This window comes from Cyanistes caeruleus, chromosome 1 (assembly GCF_971803275.1).
Source record: "Cyanistes caeruleus chromosome 1, bCyaCae1.hap1.1, whole genome shotgun sequence".
Taxonomy (NCBI): domain Eukaryota; kingdom Metazoa; phylum Chordata; class Aves; order Passeriformes; family Paridae; genus Cyanistes; species Cyanistes caeruleus.
Window position 1 is genome coordinate 111,338,124 of NC_141701.1, and position 21,517 is coordinate 111,359,640.

Here is a 21,517-nt window from a genome sequence, read left to right on the forward strand (position 1 = left end):
GCTTCCCCGCCCGCCCGGGCTGCAGCCCGGCCCCGCCGGCCCCGCCGGGGGAGGCCGAGGGGGAAGCGCGGGGCTTTCCCTGCCGCGGGGGGGACGCCGCCGCACCCAGCCGGGACAGCGGGGCCCGGGACAGCCGGGAGCGGCGGCCGCAGCTGGGTTACATGGAAACAGGCCGGAGGGAGGCTGCCCGAGCCGGGAGCCGGCCGCCCCGGCGGGGACAGTGACAAACCCCGCAGCGCGTCCAGGCTCGGCGGCGGTGCGCTGGGAGGGGACCCGCTGCCGTGCTTGGCTGTGGAGGTACAGCTCAAACAGCGCCTTCCCACAAAGCACTCGTTCTTGCCAAACATTACCCCCCCCCCCGTCCTCTGATTCTCGACCTCATAAAAGATAAAAACCATTTGCATTAAATGGGCAGCAGCAGGTAAAACTGTAATGACCGTCCAGATGTCTCAGGGCCGGTGTTTGAATTTAATCATCCAGCCATACTAACGAAACGCAGCAAAGGAAGCTATGTATTTCCTCAAGTTTAAAAATAACTTGTTCTGCATTCTGACAAGTGAGGTAATAGCGGGGCCTCTGAGCTGGGCATGTGCCACTTTTGTACTCATTGGAGTAGTAACCCCGTCTTCTGCTACTTTGTTCTGCAGTTATGCAGATTCTGTTCATATTTAGCATTTAGTAAGTTCCTTCAGCAGCTAAAATTGTCCTGAGAGGGAAGATGTGTAAGCTCAGATGACCCCCAACACACATAAGGTCCCAGTGTAAGCAATTTATTGAGCAACATGGGTTTGCCAGGGTGGGCAATGGTCCTTACTAGAGTAAGCAGTATATAGTTCTGGACTTCTATTAAGCCATCTTGTGACTTCAATAAGAGGTATTCCCTGTCCCACCACTTTTTATCTCATGTCGTTAGGTATCAAAGCCACAACACTGGCTACCACCACAAGGGTAAAATGCTAGCTGCTGAGGAGAAAAAATAAAATTTGTTCCACTTTTAAACAGCTGCTTTTTTTTTTTTCCTCTTCTCCTTACAGTTCCCATTCAGAAGCATGCATAGCTATAGGTTTCTATAAGCCCTGTGGAGGAAGGTTCCAGTAACTTCTTCACTTCCTATTTAGAAAATACAGGGGTTTTACACGCTGGTTAAGCTTCTTTATTTCTTTTGAAAATGTGTGTGTGACTGGGGCCCTGCTGACCTGAGTTCAGGCCAGCAAAACAGAAATAAATTAATGCAAGTAGAATAACAGACGTATTTTCTACCCAGCAATACAGCCATCTTCTCTTAAGCACTGAGAAAAGTCAATCAACTCTACTCCATTTGAAGTTTTTAATACAGTTCTCATGCTACTTACTTTGTCTTGTTAAGTACATTGTGTATGATGATGAAAAAAGGTACTGACAACTCCTTAATAAATGAAAATTAATGGCCATAAGTTGACACCAAGTACCCTTATGTATGCGACTTAGATTTTTCAGACTATTTGTCTGACACAAATTATTTATAAGTCAAATACCTTCATTTTGCAAGTCTATTAGCAGTTTGTTTATTCTTCTAAATATCTGTATTAAGAATTTCACTAATGACTTCATCACTTACCAGTTGTTCTTTTAAGACTTCTTTCAACCTTCTAGTACTAACCTACAGCAGATACAAGCCTTGTTTTAATTGTTATATGATAAACCACAGCTAGGTTACCTTCTTTATCAATATTAGAATATACAAGTGCATTAACTCATAGTTTGCAGATCAGTATTTGAGACTAGTGAGCTGGAAGATAACCTTTCGGGTGCATACGCCTTTCTTCAGGCCTGAAATTGGAGGAGCAAATTCCAAAAGGAATGCTCAGCTTGTGCTGATTCCCCCTAATTTTAACTAGATATTCAGAATATTTGAAAAACGAGACAGTTGGTATCTGGGCAACAGACGAGAAATTAAACAGATGAGAAAGAGCATGGGAAGTAAGATGATTTTCTTCCTGAAAGGAAAGAGCAAGGCAGGTAAGTTATGGTTTGTGAAGAAAAAAAAAAAAAAAAAGCAAGGCAAAGTACAAAGCAAATTTTTGCCTAGTATGTATTTTTTTTTTTTTTTTAAATTCAGAATTAAGGATTCAACTCTCAGATTTGTCTTTGGAAGTCATTCTGCAGATTTTCCCTTGAGGATGAGCATGGAAATTTCAGAGAGCATGCAGATATTTTGCCAGAATCACTACTTATCTGCTTTTATCTTACATTAAAGGGCTTACTCTGACATGTAACACAGTTGCCATGACAGTTTTAAGGTAAACTGGATGAAACAGAACTTCCTCTTAGCTCTACTCCCTCTTACTACCTCTGCCCACAAATGAGACAGAGGGTTTTGAGTTTAGGCTGGACCATTGCAGTTACTACAAAATCTTGAAATGTTTGTGCAAACACAATCACATCATTTGGAGTTGAAATAGATCCATAAAATATCAATTAAGAAAGACTTTCTATTACCACAGAAGCTTTTTTGCTGATAAGAAATCTCTGATGAAATTTTAATTCCGGCTATATTTCTAGTCACACTATATCAGTTGGCACTTGGATCATTTCAATGCCTTTGATTCCTTTTTTTTTTTTTTTTTCCCAGTGATGGAAAAGAGCATACAGGATTTTAATGACACATTTTATCTGTGGAGATAAAATGCAGAGTTGGTAGCCATTCTTCCTTCTCACAACTGGATAAATTTAGCAAGCAGCAGAAAGTCTGACCTGTGTTGTGTAGGCCAAATGCAATTTGCAGACAAGTATAGGTTTTTAAATAATATCTTGGCTTCCCTTACACTGAAATCTTATGACTGACAGATAATCAAGAAGAAAACCATGTGATTGAGACGGGAATTAGTTGTCTGCTGATAAATCTTCTGCAAGGCACATATGTAAGTAACCACACACCATTTAGTTACAAGGAGAGATAAAGAAGGGTTTTTTAAGCAGTAATGTTTCTCTACTACCATATATTATTAACCAAATAAGCTTCTGAAGACTAGAAAGGAGTTCAAATCTTCTTAATCCAAGAATAAAAGCTTCACCAGTAGTTTTAAATGAGGAAAACTTTAAATAACATCATAAAATAATCACAAGCTTTCACTTACCATGTAGTTCCTGGAAAAAAAATCCTTAGGTAATTTGTATTTGAAAGTAATTTTCAAAGGTATCTGCTTTGAAAGTCATATCCTGTCATACTTCTGCTTGATTCAAAGTTATTTAAATAGGAATACCAGCTTCATTTGTTAAACTAACAAGTTAGAGATGATGCCAGTAGACAGTAAAGGAGGGAGGAAATTCCTTGCTTGTAGCACTGGTGTCCTGACAATTCTTCTGTGGCTTTAATCTTTATATCATTTAATAGGATTTAGAAGCCCAGATTTTACTAAGAGAGATTAAAGATTCTGAGGAGAAGAAAACCCAAACAAGTGCAATCTGCTGAGAAACAAGAAGTTTCTTTACCTTTAGCCAGAGATTTGTGACACCCTCAGTAAGGTTAAGCACCGAGCACTAAGGGGGTGCTGTCTGGGCTCGTGCTTTGGGGCCTGTTGCATCTGAAAAGCCTGTAAAGATAATGTGTTCCAGGCACAAGATTTCTTCAGCTTCGGACCTGAGCTTCAGACCTACAGGAACAGGTTCCAAAAGCCACCTTGCAATGTGAGAAGCTGTTAGATTAAGCACTGACAGGCTCATCAGAATTGTTGGTAGTATATATTAAACCCTGAAAAAGAAATTAAAAAAGCAACCTTCTACTCCCAGTTTACAAAACATGTACAGTTGGATCATTTATTTATTATTTTCTTTAACTTTCAGGTGTTTTTTTCTGAACAATGCCACTTTTCACACAATAATTATACAATATCAATCAGTTTTGGCAGCATTCAGTATCAAAAGTATACCTGCAACATTTAAAAAGTTACATTTACAAATGTGGCACATTGAATAAGATTTATTAAAGTTTAGTAGTAACAACTACACAACATCTAGAAAAATACCATGTTAATTTTAAAAGAAGCAGTATGAAATTTTATTATATAGTACAAAGTCAGGGTTAAATGTCTCTAAAGATGGCATTATTATAAATAATAATTTGATCTCAGTTTATATTGTGTCAATTCTAACAGAAATGTTCAAAAATACCTCATCCCTCTTCCAAGCTTTTATCAAAAGTGAATAATCCTCAAGGTGCTTTACACTACAGAATTCACTTTAACAAAGTATTTACTGCAAAGTTCGTGATCGCCAAGATATAAAGCTAAAATATGTATTTCCAGCATAGCAGGAGGTAACCACGAAGGCAAAGAACTGTAGAGAGAGAGAGGGGAAAAAGAGGTTAGGAAATAAATACAATCGAGAACACTGTAATTTCTAAGGGAATAAAACCAGTTATGGGACTTGGGGGAAAAGGAAAATAGCAAGCTGACTAAAATGGCACACTCTCACCTCCTTGTACTTGTGTGGCCAAGTCAGTCAACACTGTGTAAAAACAAGCTTGTACTATGCATAGAAATATAGGCTTGAGCAGACAAAACATGACATATTTCAACTTTTTTAATAAATTCCTCATTATACCACCTCAGTACGGATCTTACACATTGGAATGCCACCAATCTACATACTTGGTACTTTTAGAGGCTGAGGAATTGTCTGTGGGACAATGTGAGCTCGAGCTAACACTGCTGCCCTGCTGCTGTGTTCCAGATACTGCCTACAGCCCACCTGTAGGGCTCACAGTGCTTCTGTTTGCTTGCAGAGAAAGCTTGGATTCAAATGCAGGCCCAGGCATGTTCTCAAACAGCACTGCTGATTACCTTACCAATTCCAGAGTCCTCTACTGATGAATAAAGATATCCCTCATTGACAGCAGCCACGCTGTCATATCACTACTTTGTCAGAAATTGGTAACAGAATAAGCCTTCCATAGCAGGCTAGATTTATTTCACTTCTACTGATAAAGTCCAATTCAGCACCAGTGCTTAAGTTCCTGTAAATCACTGCATGCTGTTCCAAACAGGCAATATTCAACATGGTCTTAATGACAATACCAGAATGTTTTGTGCTGGTAACTGAATCCAGTAAAGCTGTGACTGCAAATACAATTAACACCACTTTTCTAAGAGGTGAGCAATGATAGGACAAGAAGGAACAAACACAAGTTATAGGACAGGAAATTTCAATAAGATATTAGGGGAAAAAAATCCCCAACAACACAGTGTGAGTAATCAAACAGGCACACAGGCATTGTGGAATAGCCTTATTTGGAAATACTCAAATTCAAGTGGACAAGGCCCTGGTAGCCTGATATGAATTAGCCCTGCTGTAGGAGCGGAGAGAGTTGGACCAGATGACCTCCAAGAAGTCCCTTTCAGCTTAAAACTATTTTATGATTCTACAGTTGTTCCTGGCTTATATGGCATCACTGGCATGGGTAAGCCCTGCTGAGCATTCATCCAGGCAGTAAATCTAAGCTTTTCAGCAGAGGGCTCTTGGTGAGCACTGTCTAATGCAAATTTAATCTGTAACACCAAAAAACTGTAGATGATGATGTAAAATCTTATTACAATAAAAAAACTATCATTCTTCTTTTTTCAATCATTTTGTTTCTTATTAAATAAAAGCTCCATCTAAAATCTTTCTAACAAAATGACTATTGGGGATAGATGATTTGCTAAATCCTCTATCCATGAAACCCTTAATGGATTTTGAAAGCAAGATTCCACATTTAATAGTTTATTTAGACACTGTGTTAGATAAACATTATTAGGAAGTATTAGAAGAGAATCCAGACCTCCCATGAGACACTGAACATTCATGCATTTTGCATAAAACCTGAATCAGCATGGAAGCTTATCTAGCAGCAAGCAAGTTCCTGTCAGCTGCAGTGGCTGAGTAACAGATCTGTAGCTACAAACTGCCAAGAGGAGAAGACCCTGAGCACCACTGAAATGGCAGGGATTTAATCATCCAATTCCCAGGACAAAAACAGAGCAGGTGTTTGAGTTCCTGTGTTCATGGCCATATTAAATAAGCTTCAGACAGGATTTGTGAATAGTCAGAACAGCTGCAGAAGCATGAACACTCAATAATTTGGAATTCTTGTATACAATTGAATTTGACTCCTGTTGCCACAACATGAAAAACGTTCTTTTACAACTCCCTTACTTTTGCTAGTGAATGCATTCACCTAACTCAAAAAGTGGCAAAGCTTTTTTCTGATCCTTTTTGTTTTTAAGTTCTTTTTCATCCACTTTGACTGTTTTGGATTTCTAAATCTAAGTACTAAGATAGCAACATCAGACAAATTACTGATTTCATCACGTTACATGATTTTTCACATGTTGCCCTTGCAGCTCAAAGGAAAGACTCTCAAAGGTTGAAGCCATAACAGGAATACCATTGTGGAAACAGCAAAAGCATTCCAGGGCTTTCCCCAAGGTGCTGGGTGGGCAATGTGGACAATGGCTCAGCCTACAGAAAGCTGAATGCATCTTATCCATAAGTATGCAAAGTTAGCTGAGTTAGTTTAAACTGCTTCTGAAGTTGTCCAAGTGCACTGAGGTGACCCAATGCTCACACAATCTCTTTTGTCTGCTCTGATGTGCAGGCTCTGACCTCAGCCAGAGAGCCTGTAATAAATGGGGGCAAGGGGGGAAATCAGCGTGCTCTTAAAAATGTTACTGCCTTTTCTGATGTGAATGTCATCTCCTGGTGGAATTTCTAATCACCTCTAAAAATTATGTAACAAATTGTAGCTACAGATAGTTTTTGTGTATCACTCTGCAGCTTTTCAAAATGCAGAACACCTGCAACTTCAACCCACGCTTCCAGCGAGCCTTTATTTGCTCTAACTTTATTGGATGCAGAATTGATTTCAACAAGAAATGAACTCACTGAAGAAGCTGCCCAGCTGTTGTAATTGTGATTGTCCAGATCTTTGGTAACTGAAGATGCGTCCACAATGGCAGCAATGAGATACAAAACAAAGGCACTTCCATTAAAACACAGACCCTGATGAAAAGACAAACATAAGTCATTAATATGCACAGGCATTTGTTTTCCAGCATTACAAAACTCTACTCTGAAACACACTGAACACATGCAACGTACACTAGAAATGTCATTCTTAACTATTTTTGCCTTCTTCCACATTTCTATCAGTAAAATTAAAATTAAACTGCTTTGAAGATGTATAAAAATTGGACCATATTTTGGACAAACTGTTCTCTCCATCACACTAAATCCAGAAAAATCTTAAAGTTGGTGTGCTCTGATTTACCAAAAGTGAAAATAGGGACTCAGTTTGGTTACCACAATCTAAGGGTTAGGTAGTAAGAATATGACACTACATGATAAAAAACAAAACAAAAAAGAGAAACAAGATGAAACTGCACTTTGATTACATTTCTAATCTATGCCAATATAGGAATCAGTAACTCCTGGCATATGGAGAATATTTAAAAAGCCTCCAAAACTTTGTTTTCTACACTACTGAAGGAGATAAAAAAGGTGACATTTTTTTTCTCAGTTGTATTCTTCCATCTCTCAATACCTTTCCCTTCTGCCTGTTTTTAAGAGGAAAAAGAAACAGGTAAATCCAAGGAGAACAGTCTGAACAGACTACATGGGTCATCAAGACCCATGGCAGATGCTGCATTTTCCAAGAGGCAAATTTAATGTCCCAGGGTACTTATATTTATTACTAAGAAAGAAGCAAAGCAGGTAAGAATGACCTCACATAACACTACAGAGAGCAAACAAAAAGTTTGTTTGGTTTTTGCATGTGAGAAAGAACAGGAAAGGCAGAGAGAACAGATGTCTAAGAAGATGAAAGAGAAAAATGTATGAGGGTTTTTTTAAACTACATGATTTTAATACTTTGTCCTTTACTTTCTCACTACTTGGTCATGGAAGTTTCTTCTAATTAAAAAAAAAAAAAAGTTAAAGCCCCTCAAAGTCTGCTCTGCTACTTGTCTAAGGCACACAAATTTGGTGCCATGTTTCAGTGGAATGCCTGTGACATGCTTTGCATCTAGGTAGAATTGCAGGGATTGGTAACTCAATATAGACCTGGTCCTAATGCTGCACATAATCAGCTCCCTTCAGCTTCTGACCCCAGTTTTGCACTCCAGAGTGTCACACAAATACAACCCTCAGCTCTGTTGCTCCAGTTGTCTAAATGCTGCCATACTGGTGCAGCTCCAATTTACTTATTTGCACCATGTTACTCAATGGACGCTAGGAATTTATGCCAATTACCCACAATTTAATTCACTTTTCACCAATTTTGGCAAAATCTAAAAAAAGGCTGCGGAGGAGAAGAGAAGTTAGAAGGAACAGTGGAAAAAAACCCACTTATCCTTCCGTAGGACACTGGGCTGGGCAGTGCCTCAGCACTCAGATGGAGTCCAAGGACTGGCACTTGAGATTTGATTCACACACTTACAAATGAGTGCAGGTTCACCTCACCTATGTCAGTTTGCCTAATAAAAGGTACTACATCTATCCACAGATCTCACCCCTTGTTTTATCTGGGCATTACAGCAATAAAATATCAAACAGTCAATTTTAGGATGAGATGCCAACAATTGGCACGTTCTGGTGAACTTCTGTAAAGCACCGATTTAGAAACTCCAAATTTGATTACCTAGAGTATTTTTGTTGTTATTTTCAGATTTCCCATTCCAAAAAGACTCAATTACCCTGGAAAGCTACAAATCCCTGCAATATCTTGTCATGTGGAAAAGAAAAAAGCACATAATTTCTGAGAAGTGCTGCTCTGGGAAATAACACTGTTGGGGAAGATGGAATGCAGTGCAAGCTGACTGGGCCTTTACTGCCAATATATTACTCAAACCAAATGGTTCATGCTAAATTACCATCTGCTTCTTAAATTCAAATTCACCAGATTTTAAAAGCTTCCATTGATTGTTTTAGCAAAAAAACTTGCACTATGTAGGAGAGTCAGTTTTGAAGCACATCTTTTGGGTTAATTTGCAGTAAAAGTAACTGCACCTTAAGCAATTTGGTAATGTGCTTAACCTGCAAAAAGTGAATTTATGACGGAGAGGTCCAGATGTAATTTTGGATACTGTATACACTAGGAACAGTTTGAGCTTACTGTTGCCTAAGGAGACAGAGCAATATCTGGCAGATACTGAAATTCAGAATTCTTCAGAGAATAGGGTAAAGGTGGGTGTAAACTCATTCAAAAAGGTGTGTCATGCTCTTTCTAACAAAGACTTGAAAAGGTACTCTCTGAAAAGAGACTCAATGTTCCTCTTGGCCATATAGGAGCAGCAGAGGACCAATTCAAGGACTGTCCCCAAAAGCTCTTTTAATACCTTAGGGCAAAACAAGCTGTAACACAAGCATCTTTTATTTATTTTGTATTTATTTTCTCTTTATATGATCCTTTTATATAAAGGGAGACTACCTTTTGGATTTACATTTATATACCCCTACAATATATTTGGAACTCAGAGCAATAAATATGAAATAGAGACAAATCAAATATTCTAGCATGTCTACCACATAGATCAGGGGCAACTCATTTATGTGCTGATGAAAGAAGGGTAATGATCAAAGCTTTATTCAAATGGATATAAAGATGCTTTCCCCTTGAATGTACTTTACTTATATGTAATGCAATGGGCAAAAAAAAAACAACCCACACCTTTAAATGTACCCAGACACATTACTGCTATAATTGAAATAATCCAGTATTTCTATAGCAGTGTTACAGCCTTAATGGTAATTGCTGGTTATGAAACTTGAAAATAGAGAAGCTATCTGAATATAATCCTGGTTGCTCTTATTAGCAATTGCTATAGCTGGCTATTTATTGCAGCAGCAAATGGGAACACTAAAAGAGAAGAGTATTCTAGTATTCAATTTTAGTCACATACACAATATAGCTGATAAGAGGCTGTTAGCAACACAGAAGTCAAATACATTTCATCATAAAAATAACGGAATTCTAATCAATAATATTAGGCATAAAAAAACCCCAAACAGAATCTCACTGTATCCAACAAATGCAAAGACAAAATTTATATGGGTCACAAAGAGCCAGTTGGCTGAAATGGCAGTGACTTTTAGGATCTACTATCCTGAAGACCAGGCTGTTACGCAAATGAGGTAAAAATATACTGTTGAGAGTTAGAGCTGGCCAGGTTTGCTCAAACCATAAAAACTGGATCTGCATTTTAAGTGCCTGTGAAATTTTTTCTGTAATTACAGTGGCTGTTTATCTGATTTGCTTTAACTCTTGAGCTCAAAGCAAAGGATTACATGGTACATATTTTACATATATGTAATTTTCAGTACCATTTTTACAGTAGACTACATATGGATTGTCAGAGTGTTTCTACCTCTGAACTATCCTTGCTTTAACTTTAGCAGAGGAAGACTCATCTTTTAAGAGCCCAAGTCCTGCCTCTAATGAATGTTGTTGATTCCAGTAGGGATTTCTGCTGTTTAAGCCATATGGTCAGGTCTGTTAGCTCAGAGGCAGCAACAGACTCATTCTTCATGGGATGTGACCACTACAGAGAGAAAAAGAGGTCACTGTGCATAAGTATCAGTCACACACACATGCATTGAAAATCAAGTCACTGCAACAACTGCTGAACAAAATGGTGAAACATCATAGAAAAAGTTATGAAAAGTGTCTGGGTAGTATGAAAGTTAAACACTGCAGGTATGCAGCCACACAGTAATTAGGGAAAAATCTGCAAAGAGTACAAGTAGAGTTGGTTAAATACACACATAGAATGCACCAATATTTAGAGTACAAGTAGAGTTGGTTAAATATATACATGTACAATGCACCGATATTTTATTCTTTTCAAAACCCAGCAAACCTGAAACAACAAAGAATGTGTGTATTTACCACCATGGTCCATGGCACCTGTGGGATCCTGGTGTAGGTCATTGTCATGTAGATGATCAGAAAGAAGACGGTGAGAACCCAGTAAAACACAGCCACAAACATCACCCAGCCAAAGGCTGGGTATAGAAAGTATTCCGTTCCAGCAATCAGGGTCCACACCAGCAGCCCCAACACCTGCAAAAGTTATGGAGAAGAAATAAAACTGTTACATAGTTCTACACCTCATACACTCATTCAAGGTCAAGGAGTGACACCACTGCTTTACACCCACATGAACGTTGAATTGGGATGCTGCGCTGGCAAAATACTGAGCTAACAAAAAAGAACATATAAAACTGGTTTAACTGTGGCAGAGTATCACAAAGGGAAAGGCATCTTATCTGTTGATTTAACTCAATTTGGAGCCATCCTTGCAGTGGTTTTACAGCTAGCTCCCAAAAGGATTGATTATTGTAGCTTGCTGTTGTGCATGAAGGCAAATACTGCTGTTTTGCTGCCGGCAAAGTCACTTTAGAAACAACAGCCTGTGAAAGACCACTGGGATCTTCAGGTTCTGTCTGCCACAGTCACAGGTAACTTACCAGCTGGGGTCCAGTTCAGGATGGTCCATACCTACTCTGTGGCACCACAGACACAGAACAACTCCTAGACCTTACTGTGAAAGGTTGTAGTAAAATATCAGCACCACTACAACATGTAACTGTAACTGGAGAAGAGCCAGGCAGATTTGGAATGTCATTATATTCCACAGTTCTTAAAACATCTCCCAAGTGACTTGACCCTGAGTAGCAAACAAGGATGCACATTCAAGCAAATTCCTCAAGCAAATCAGTCTGGGGGGAAAATCCTCCCTCCTGATGTGGCAGTCTGTTCAGATCTAAGACACCAAGAAATATGTGAACCAGAGATCTAAACATACTCTCCAGTTCTCTCCAGTGTTAGGTGATCTCCAAGGCATTAAAAGGAATGAGGAGCAAGTGAAACATAAATCAAGTAATATGCCACAGGAAAAAAAAGTTGTGTGTTTTTCAAGTTGTCCTGAAATCAGAAAAATCTTAACCACAAAAAGAAAATGATATCTTATATCTTAAAAACATGCAAATAAATAAAAAGCCCGCCCCACACACTTTACTAGAGTCAGATGTGAGAACTAAATTTCAAGCTTTACCCAGGCTTATCTCTTTCTGCTATCTGGACTATGGTGAAATTTCCTAGCAATAAGAAATGGAAGGATTACAAAATTAAAGCAAATAGCAACACATTTAACACTTAATAGCCACAGCTGGACAGTCCAAAGAACCTTCTACCCCAGTATTCTATCTCCAGCAGCAGTTAGTACCAGACATCTGAGGAAATACATTAAAGAACAGACCATGCAACAGTAATATTTTCTAGGACTACCTTCCTCAGCTCTCAGGACTGTGCAGTGAAGGGACTTCTCAAGCTTGTGGTGATATCTTTGTAATCAACAGGCCCTGACAGCAGATGACAGCTTTCCTGCAGCTTCATTTGCACAAGAGCTGATCCTATTCCCAAGCAAACTGCTGGCCATGGTCACATTTACTCCTCTATTGCAGAATTGAACATACCTATAATGTTTAGAGATTTCACACTTACAAGACAAAACTATACTGTTAAGTTTCTTGTAACTGGTCCTCCTACCACCTTGCACCTGTTTATTTTGTCCTCAATTCATCCTCCTACTTGCCACACAAACTTAATTCAGCCCTCTATTGTGTATTGACAGTAGATTTCATGTATATTATTTGTACATTCATCTGCATCATCCATAGACATACAAATGTCTGTTTTATGGTTTGTTTGGAGTTTTCTTTCTCTCTTTACAGAGAAAGCATATAGGAAGTCTGTTTAAGAGCATTTTCCCCCCACCGTTTTCACCAATCCACCAATTTCTCTTCAATAGGAAACTCTAGAACCGGCTCAGACTGGGATTAAAATTCCTGCTTTTCACAGCATACCAGGGGAGGGCAGCATTGCCTCGTAACAACAGTTCAAATAGTGTTAAGTGGATCCTTTAAAACACACTATTTTCAGTGCAAAGTTTCCGGTTCACCAGTGCTTCCCATAGTTCAGTTTAATTCTACTTCCAACAACATTTTACTAATAGTAGCAATCCAGTTAATAGCACCTCATATTGAATGATCTACCCACAATCAGATAAAAAACAACTGAATTTTAGTGTAACAAGTGTTGTAAGGCTAAACAATTTTGATAGACTGTTTAGCTAACAAAATGCCATTTTCTTAAGATACACAGTAGTTTTGCATTACACTCACCCACTTTAATCCAAACTTAAATTCATCATCCAGAAATTATACTGATAAACAATTGACCTCGTGCTTGATAAACAAGTATTAAAGGCAGATTTATCCTAGATATTAGTATCTTATAAAATACCAGGAACAGAAATTTCAAAGGTGAGAAAAAGGAATTAAGCACCATTAAATACTCTGCTTATAAGTGTTGGTTTTTAGAACAGTTTTAAATAGATTTATAATATATATTTTTATATATATATATAATTTATAATATAACAGATTTAAATAGAAGTAGATTTTTCATGAAATGCACAAGACTGCGAAAATTTTTTACTACTAACTGCAATAAGTTTGGTAAGAACCTCATTTATATAATGAATTATTATTCAAACGAGCAAAATCTTCACAAGCAGCAAATTATTAAAATCAAAAAGGAAAACTCTGAGATTACATGAGACCACTAATCTTACATTACTACACACTAAAGCTGTCAAGACATTCCCTAGAGCATGAGTATTCATGCTGGGCCCTGTTTTTTCCAGTAGTATTCTAACCTGGAGTTATCACCCCTCTTTCAAGATCATTTTAATATTTAGGTGGCTGTACACCTTAGATATATTCCAAAGAATTCCTTTTAATCCATGTCTTCAGCTAGCTTGTATCAATGGCAGAACAACTCACCCAGGCAATTGAGATGCACCACAGATGCTACAGATTTATATTCTTAACTGGTTCCTGCATCGTAACTTTGATGGGTTGCATATTAGAGCACATTTGACATTTTCACTTAGATCCAGATACTCTCACAGCATATTACTGGAGCTGACAGGCTAAAATAATATTTCAGATTTCTTGATTAGACCTGAAAAGGTCAGATCAGCTCATGGTCAACAATTCACTCCCTGTAGTTAAATGATATGGCAAATGGTTTCATTGCATATGTAAACATACGCAATAAATTGATTTAAAGTTCACGCTGGCCGTCAGCATCTACAAAATACCTGAGGAGCCAAAGGAATACAGACATCTAGACAAGCCTTCTGTGATTAGCCTGTATTCTCAGCATGTTAAATACTGAGATTGCTTCTGTGGTGTTAAACAGCTGCCTCGTAATTTTCTGACTGTCCCTTACATGACAGGTTTGCTGTTCAACAGATCAGTACAAACTGGGTGACACTCCTGTATCTGCTGGAGCTGAGAATGCCACTTCTCCTACTGGTCTGGTGTCACACCTCCCCACTGGGAAAAACTGGACTACACTCAAATGTCATCTCGATGAGCATCCAGGGTCCAGAATCTGGCAAGTGAGTGACAGGTAAGCAATACTGGAAAGCCAAGATCAGCAACAGCTGGGGGGTGTCTGCAGTAATTCAGCAAGCACAGACAGTGCACAGCCACCTTCACTGCTCCAGGTCAGCTCAAAGAAAGGGAGAAAGCTCCATCCAAGAAGTGGGAAAGACCTGTCCTTTATTTATTATAACCAGGTAGGCTAGAGTGTATTAGTAATAGCTAAGTACTTGATTTTAATTTATGAGCAAGTCAGAATATGCTTAATTAGAATTACAGGAACATACTACCATCCTGGAAGAAATGGGCCCAGGAAAGGGGGAGGGAAAGGCATCAAGAAGGCCCAAGAAAATAATGCAGGTGGTAATGGATGAGAGGGGATGCTGGGTCCTAAGGTTGTAAGGGCTCCACCAACCGGGTCCAGTCTTTCAAGTCAGATGGGAATAGGGATTTCAGTGCAAGATAAAGGCAAGCAGTTTTCTGTTGTTTATGGCAGGTTCTGATTTCAACTCAGACATTTATTTTGTGGCCATTTGGCTGCTGCTTGGTCAGGTACCTCCATTACTAAAATGCATTAATATGTCAAATGCACTAATGCCTACTTCAGCAGCTGGCAGACACCATAAGAAGGAAGAAACTTGGTAGCAAAGTCCAACATTATTGAGTGTGCAGATTTAAAACTAGATGCTTCATTATATATTCAAACCCTTAAATAAGTGCCATAATTCTTCCGCAGTGTTGAGAACTTCAAAAGTATCAGCTTATTTAGTCACTTAAAAAAAAAAAAAAAAAAGCCTTTGTTGTTAGTACATGAGACACATCTTGGCTGGTGTCACAAGTTAGCAGATATAAAAGCAGGTGTGAGCTTGAATCTGTGTATCCAGTTTTACTTTTTAAAGCAGCTTAAAAACTGCCAAAGAAAATTTGTACTTGCAACCTGCGTTTAAAAAGGCTACGATGTAACAACTTCCCTCCATTGACGGCAGGGTTTGGAATTCTCCAGTATTTCTCCTGAGTGGTTAACTCAGCAACAAGGTTAAAAAGATCTATACATCCTTTCCACAATAAAAGAAGTCTCATTGTAGCAGAAGTGACATGAAGCAAAACCCGATGCTAACCAATTAAAAAAAACCAACAAAAAAACCCCAAAAAACCCAAAACCAAACAAAGCCCCCCCCCCCCCACACATATATCTATTATATAGATATAGATATATAGATATATATATGCCAGAAGCTTTTCCTGTCCTTTATCCAAGAGATGTTTCCTGCGACCATAAGCACTGCAGGATTTATATGGAGTTGCTGCTGGCACAGATGACAAGGATGGCAGATGGATTCTAAAAGAGTTGTACATTTGCAGCACGAATTGCCTCCTGTATGCAAAGCCACCTAAATGTGGACAGCATCCAGCAAGGAGAAAGCAAGACATCTTGCCTCTTCCTCCTAGCAAAGGCGATTTATGACTGGAAGACAGAGAGACCGTTCTAAGTTATTGCACATCATAATTTCATTACTAAATCACAAGTTAGGAGCTACCTTAGCAGCAGCACAAGCAGCCTGTGAATGTCTCAACCTCCATCCTTTTCTCCCTTGGTTACCTATCAGGATGGTGGTGCTGGTGCAGTTTTTAAGGACGAAAAAAAAAGAGGGAGGAAAAGAGAATTCTCCCTCTACTGCTCCTGTAAAACATGTCCAGGACAGTCATAGGAACAGGCAGATTTAATTGTATTATTTCCAGCTGCTTTTATTTTACAGATCTATTGATTTATTTGCAGATTATTTACAGATACAGAATTACTTTTTTTTTTTTTTTAAATGTTTTTCCAGCTCAGGCTAAATGGAGTAAATGTTTGCGCTGCACTTAAAAAGCATCTTTAAATCAGAATTTTTGTGCTCTCATATATCATCCATGAAGTGACATACAACAATTCTGCCTTCTGCCACTAGAGCGAGCACAATCATTGCTTTTTTCTTTAGGAAAGGGGCACTTTGCCCAGCAGTAACATCAGGGCAATTTCCATACAGTGCAACCCCTGCAAATCGAGAAGGATCACTCAAAATAAGACATATATTTATATATATAAAATCTTTCACAAGGGTAATTCCAAGTTTGAGTGTCTTCCCAAAGCAACTTTAACAGGTTCACTTCCATACCAGATAGAACAGCAACATCAACTGTCAGTTTACCCATGAACTAGTCAAAATAATAACATTTGATGTGTTTTACTTAAAACAAACAAACAAAAAAACAAACAAAAAAAAATCCAGAAGTGTAAGAAAAAATAAGGTGAAAGCCTACAATTACTGGATAAATCAAACATCAATGCAGACTAAAATACAAAATATAAAAATCTTATTAGTGCTGCAGTCAGACAAAAGGTGATGAGCATGTTTTTAAACAGAAAGATTAAAACTTAAAATATTTCTATTAACTCTGAGTAAAGATGAAAAGATGAGGAAATTCAAAAATATTTTTTGGCCACGGTTTTTAAAGATATAAGAACCTTGTTTAAGTGTTTTGAAAATTCAAGGGCCATGTATGAAAGTGAATGTACTCTGCAATACATTGCCTTACTCTACTGCTTCTCTTTCCCAGTCTCAAACATTTTTTTTTCAAACACCAAACATAACAATGATCTGACATCAGCCACTCACTACTGTCCTCTCATTAGATTTTTCAGGGCTTTGCCTTGCTAGAAAAAATTTTTCAAACCCACAGTGCTCGCAGAGGTATGTCAGTGGTCATTGTGGACATACCAATTCTATAATTTGAATCAAACTTAAGCAACAACTAAGGTCTCAAGTGTTTCCTGGCTTTGAAAACACTTCTTCCTAATGAAAGTCCAAAATTTAGTCTCTTCTGCTTTCCCAGAATTTCTAAAAATTGTCTGAATACCTGTTTAATTACTTTGAAGCGACCAGTTTGAGTGTTGAATCTTCCCACCAGTCTTTAAAATGTCTGTCATGCTCTTGGCTCTGTGGCAGTACCAGCACACACCCCTCACCACATGTTAAATGGGCTAGAGATAGTGCTGATCATGGCTTGAGATAACCACCCTGCTCCCCAGAGTTGTTGTTTAGGGTAGATTTCCTAAGAAAGAAAACTGCTGGAAGCAGCATGTGCCAAAATATCTTCCAGAAGTATGTCTTCATCAAAGACTGAACTCTCTCACCCCAGAGCTTAGTCCACATCCTATGACATGTCAGAAAACCTCCTGACCCAGGACTGAAATGGGTCAAAGCCTTCTGGCAGACACTTCATTCAATAGTGAACACACCTATTCCGGAATGAGACTTCAGACAAAGCCCTTCAAGGACTGACATACCTCTGCTGCCTTTCCCACAGCTCCACAAAGCAGGGAAGTACTCCCACACCTACCCCAAATCCCCCAGAAAGAGTCCAGGAGCACCTCTGCCTAAAAAAACTGGGGACTAGACTTCCTCATGTGTGAGCCAGTAAAGAAAGTCGAGTTCTGGTGTTCAAATGGTGACACTCATTATCCAGACCAGCCATGCAGGGAGGATGCACTGAGCTGGCCACAGCATGTGTAAATAAGGGTATCAGCTTGCACTTCCAGAAGGAGTCACACTGGGAGGCAGAGCCAGCACTCGGGGTGCTCAAGAAACTGTAAAGTCTCATTGGGAAGAGTGGAGAGAGGGAGGTGTGCAACTGAGAAACTTCTTTTTCTAATCAGAATGGGCACTGTCCAGGCATAAAGACAACAGCACCTGGGCAAAATGCAGCAGCACACCCAATTTCATGTCACCTTAGTAATCTACCACCTACTAAAAAGGTGTAAATTACAAAGGTGCTCCTTCCCTACTGCAGTCCATGAATGAGGAGTGTTCTGTGATATGGTGCTTCAGCTCACTGCATCTGGCATCCCAGAAAAATAACTCAGGGGTGGGAGTCAGTAGAGAAAATCCTGCTGTCCATGCCAGCAGCATATTACAGGTTGCTTCACCTGAGAAAAATGCATGGAATGTGTGAGACCAGAGCTAACACCAGTAACACAGTAAATTTAAGGAGGTAGCTTATATTAAAAAAAAAAAACAAGAGATGTTTTCTGGAAAACACAACCATACCACATCAAAATTACGAAATCACTACAACAGATTTCTTACAGTGTCTCAGGAAGTTCTATTAATAACTAGAGGCAGAGTAGTGGATATTCAGAAGGTTAACAAGAAATAAGAGTTTGTTCAGGTTGTAAATTTTGTTCATGTCATCAAAATTGTTACAATGAAAGAATAGGAACTCTTAGGAAAAAAAAGTAATAAAAACCTCTACCAAAGAGAAAACACCATAGTGCTTTATAAATCAATGGTGTACCCACACATTGAGCATGTTCTGCCCATTCCTCCCTTCCACTTACAAAATGATTCAGTTGGATTATTCAAGGCACAGAGAACAGCTCCTACAAGAAAAGAAAGTTATAGCTGGAAGAAAAGACAGATCCAATTTTCTGTTGAAGACTGAAAGAGGGTATGACAGAAGTCTGCAGAATGTCAGGTGGCATAAAGAGAGGAGTGAGGAGTAGATTAAGGCTTGTGACACAAGGAGCACCCTGCTAAATTATCACACAAAAAGATGAAAAGCAAACAGAATGAAATGGTCTTTTAAAACAAAACAAAATCAAAAAGAAGAAAAAACCCACAGTACATAACCAAATCACAGAATGCCATAGGAAACATCATACACACTCCAGGTCAGGCCTGTCTGTATACATTATATACATACATGATAGTCAGGATAGTCAGCAATCTTCAGCACTGGAAATTCCTACATGTGCAGTTTTCTAGAAGTTAGAAAACCATAACAAAGAAGAAAAGTGTAGTATGTGCTCCTTCTTACACTCCTTCCTAAGTTTTCAGTATCAGTGATTATTAGAGACTGAGCTAAACAGACCACTGACCAGATCCATTACTTCTGGTTTTAATTTGCCTTCCTTTCCTGCAAAAATCTCTGGCAGCCAAGGACTGCAAGATGTAAAAGTGTTGACAGAATAGGATGAGATGATCACATGCCACATCAATATATCATTTGTTTCTAAAGTAGAATTACAAGAAATAATCTCAAGCAACTGTGAAGAATCTGGCTTGAATTATATCATCATGAAATTTATCTTCTCTGTAGAGTGGAGGTTGATCATTAACAGGCCATTAAAATGTGTACAAAGCATAAGGATTGGTCCTTGTCCCAGGGCACTTTCCACATTAAATGTTCTGGAGTTTGAGGGCTGCATTCAGGAGCACAGTTCTGCTTACCCGTGCCTGTAAATTCTAACTCAGTCTTGTGTTTTGCCTGGGGATCTGCACACACAGAGTCATTTATACAGGCTACTATGCATACATTAATTTAATCTACGAAGAGGCAGCAGAAGACAGCCTTGTCTGTGCCTGTCACGTTCTACAGTCTGAAACAAACACCTTGATGCAGGATACAGTGAGCTGGGCAGCCAGGAGAAAATCCTGCAAGCTCAGAGCTGCTGCAGCTGACTGGGACCACGCTGGTGGCTGCTATCAGTGGCTCCATCAGGGCCACGGTGTAATGTAAAAATAAAGAGGGGTGGCACAAAACGCTACTGGAGATAAGCAGCCTGGCCTAAGCAGCTAACTCACCTCTCTGGAAGGGCACCCGGTGACACAGTGCAAGGCAATGACCTGCACAGCGCTCAATCTCTAAAGGTCGACAGGAGCATCTAAACACCCCAGAGAGGAGACAGCCTCTTATCTAACAGTCCCGAGGGATGCTACTGAAAGGAAAGCTGCTGCCACTCCCTTTTCCTTCCCCTTCAGCAAGGCCTGGCCGTGGCAGGGGTTTCTCCCACCACCTAGAATTTCCTAGAGAGAAACACTGATATTGTGCAGAAATGCTTGTTGGTTCCAAATTCACTCTCTCCTCCCAGCCCTGTCAGGAAGCTGAAGTGGTACTCCTACAGCAAACACTGCAGTATTGTGGAGCTGGGAATTACTCACTGGAATTGCTGCTGCATTTTGCCCTTCAGCAGCAGAGAAAGGAGAATGTAAAGTAATAGCACATTAGAATCAAATATAAAATAATCTGCCTTTTCAGTTACTTTCTGAGCAAGTTTTCATTTAACCATGCCTTCAAGTATGAATTCTAAAGCAGACAATTACAAAGCAAAATAGTCACACAGAGACACATGAGACACAGGATATGTATTTCTTTGTTTCCTAGTGGCTGCTTTCGTGCAACCTCTAGAGGTGATGACTTTTTTTGAGAAAAAACTTGAAGATTCAGTACAAACACCTTCAGATTTAAAAGCAGCAATTAAATTTCAAATTCCAATAATTTTTCCTTTTCAAAAGCCTGCTTATAAATCAAGATTGGTGAAACTACAAGGCTGAATGACTTTTTATTTAACATTCAAATAGTAATACATTTTGGAGTTCTGAGTAGAAGCTGTAACTGATTTATTTGAGAATTAACATTCAAGTTAGTTCTCTAAACAGTCCTGTCCTCATACAGGCAGTAAAAAAGTAAAAATAAATCCTATATGACTCCCATGAGATGCAGGGGAAATTTACTGAATTGATTTGTGAGGAGACCTATCATTGCACTCATACAATGCCATATGATTTAATTTATTTAAATTTTAGATCTTCATACAATAAAATTATGTGCAGATTTGAGAGCTCACATGAGTCAGGAACATCAGCTACTTGGTGGAAGGATTTAAAAGAACTTGCAGTGCTCCTTTGAGACAATTTAAATTTAAAAAAAAAAAAAAAAAAAGGAAAACCACATTGGCAGGCTTTTTGAATTCTTGTTTTGGGACATGAAGCTGAGATTTGGACAAAGAAGCTTCCTCACACTCAACAAGAATGTCAGCTGATGATGGATTTCACATGTCTCCTCAAGACAGAAAGGACTTCCAGAGTTCCAGAGTGCAGCTGCAGTTTAACTCTGAGATAGGGCTGCCCCCTTCCAGCTCAGGGTCTTGGGTGGGGCAGACAAAAAGCTTAACATATTCCTTTTCCTTTACACAAACAACTGGTTCACAAACACATGAGCATTTTCCTGA

General features: G+C 39.0%; 1 protein-coding gene across 1 annotated transcript in view; it reads right to left on the minus strand.

Annotated features, from left to right (window-relative positions):
• Positions 1-3,768: 3,768 nt before the first annotated feature.
• CMTM8 (CKLF like MARVEL transmembrane domain containing 8) overlaps positions 3,769-21,517 on the minus strand; it is a 35,235-nt gene continuing 17,486 nt past the window's right edge. The window contains exons 2-4 of the mRNA XM_086850510.1: positions 10,901-11,074; positions 6,901-7,017; positions 3,769-4,314 (exon numbers count right to left, since the gene is read on the minus strand). Coding sequence (XP_086706636.1) covers positions 4,231-4,314; positions 6,901-7,017; positions 10,901-11,074 — 375 coding nt within the window. The 3' untranslated portion in view covers positions 3,769-4,230. The remainder of the gene's footprint in view (positions 4,315-6,900; positions 7,018-10,900; positions 11,075-21,517) is intronic.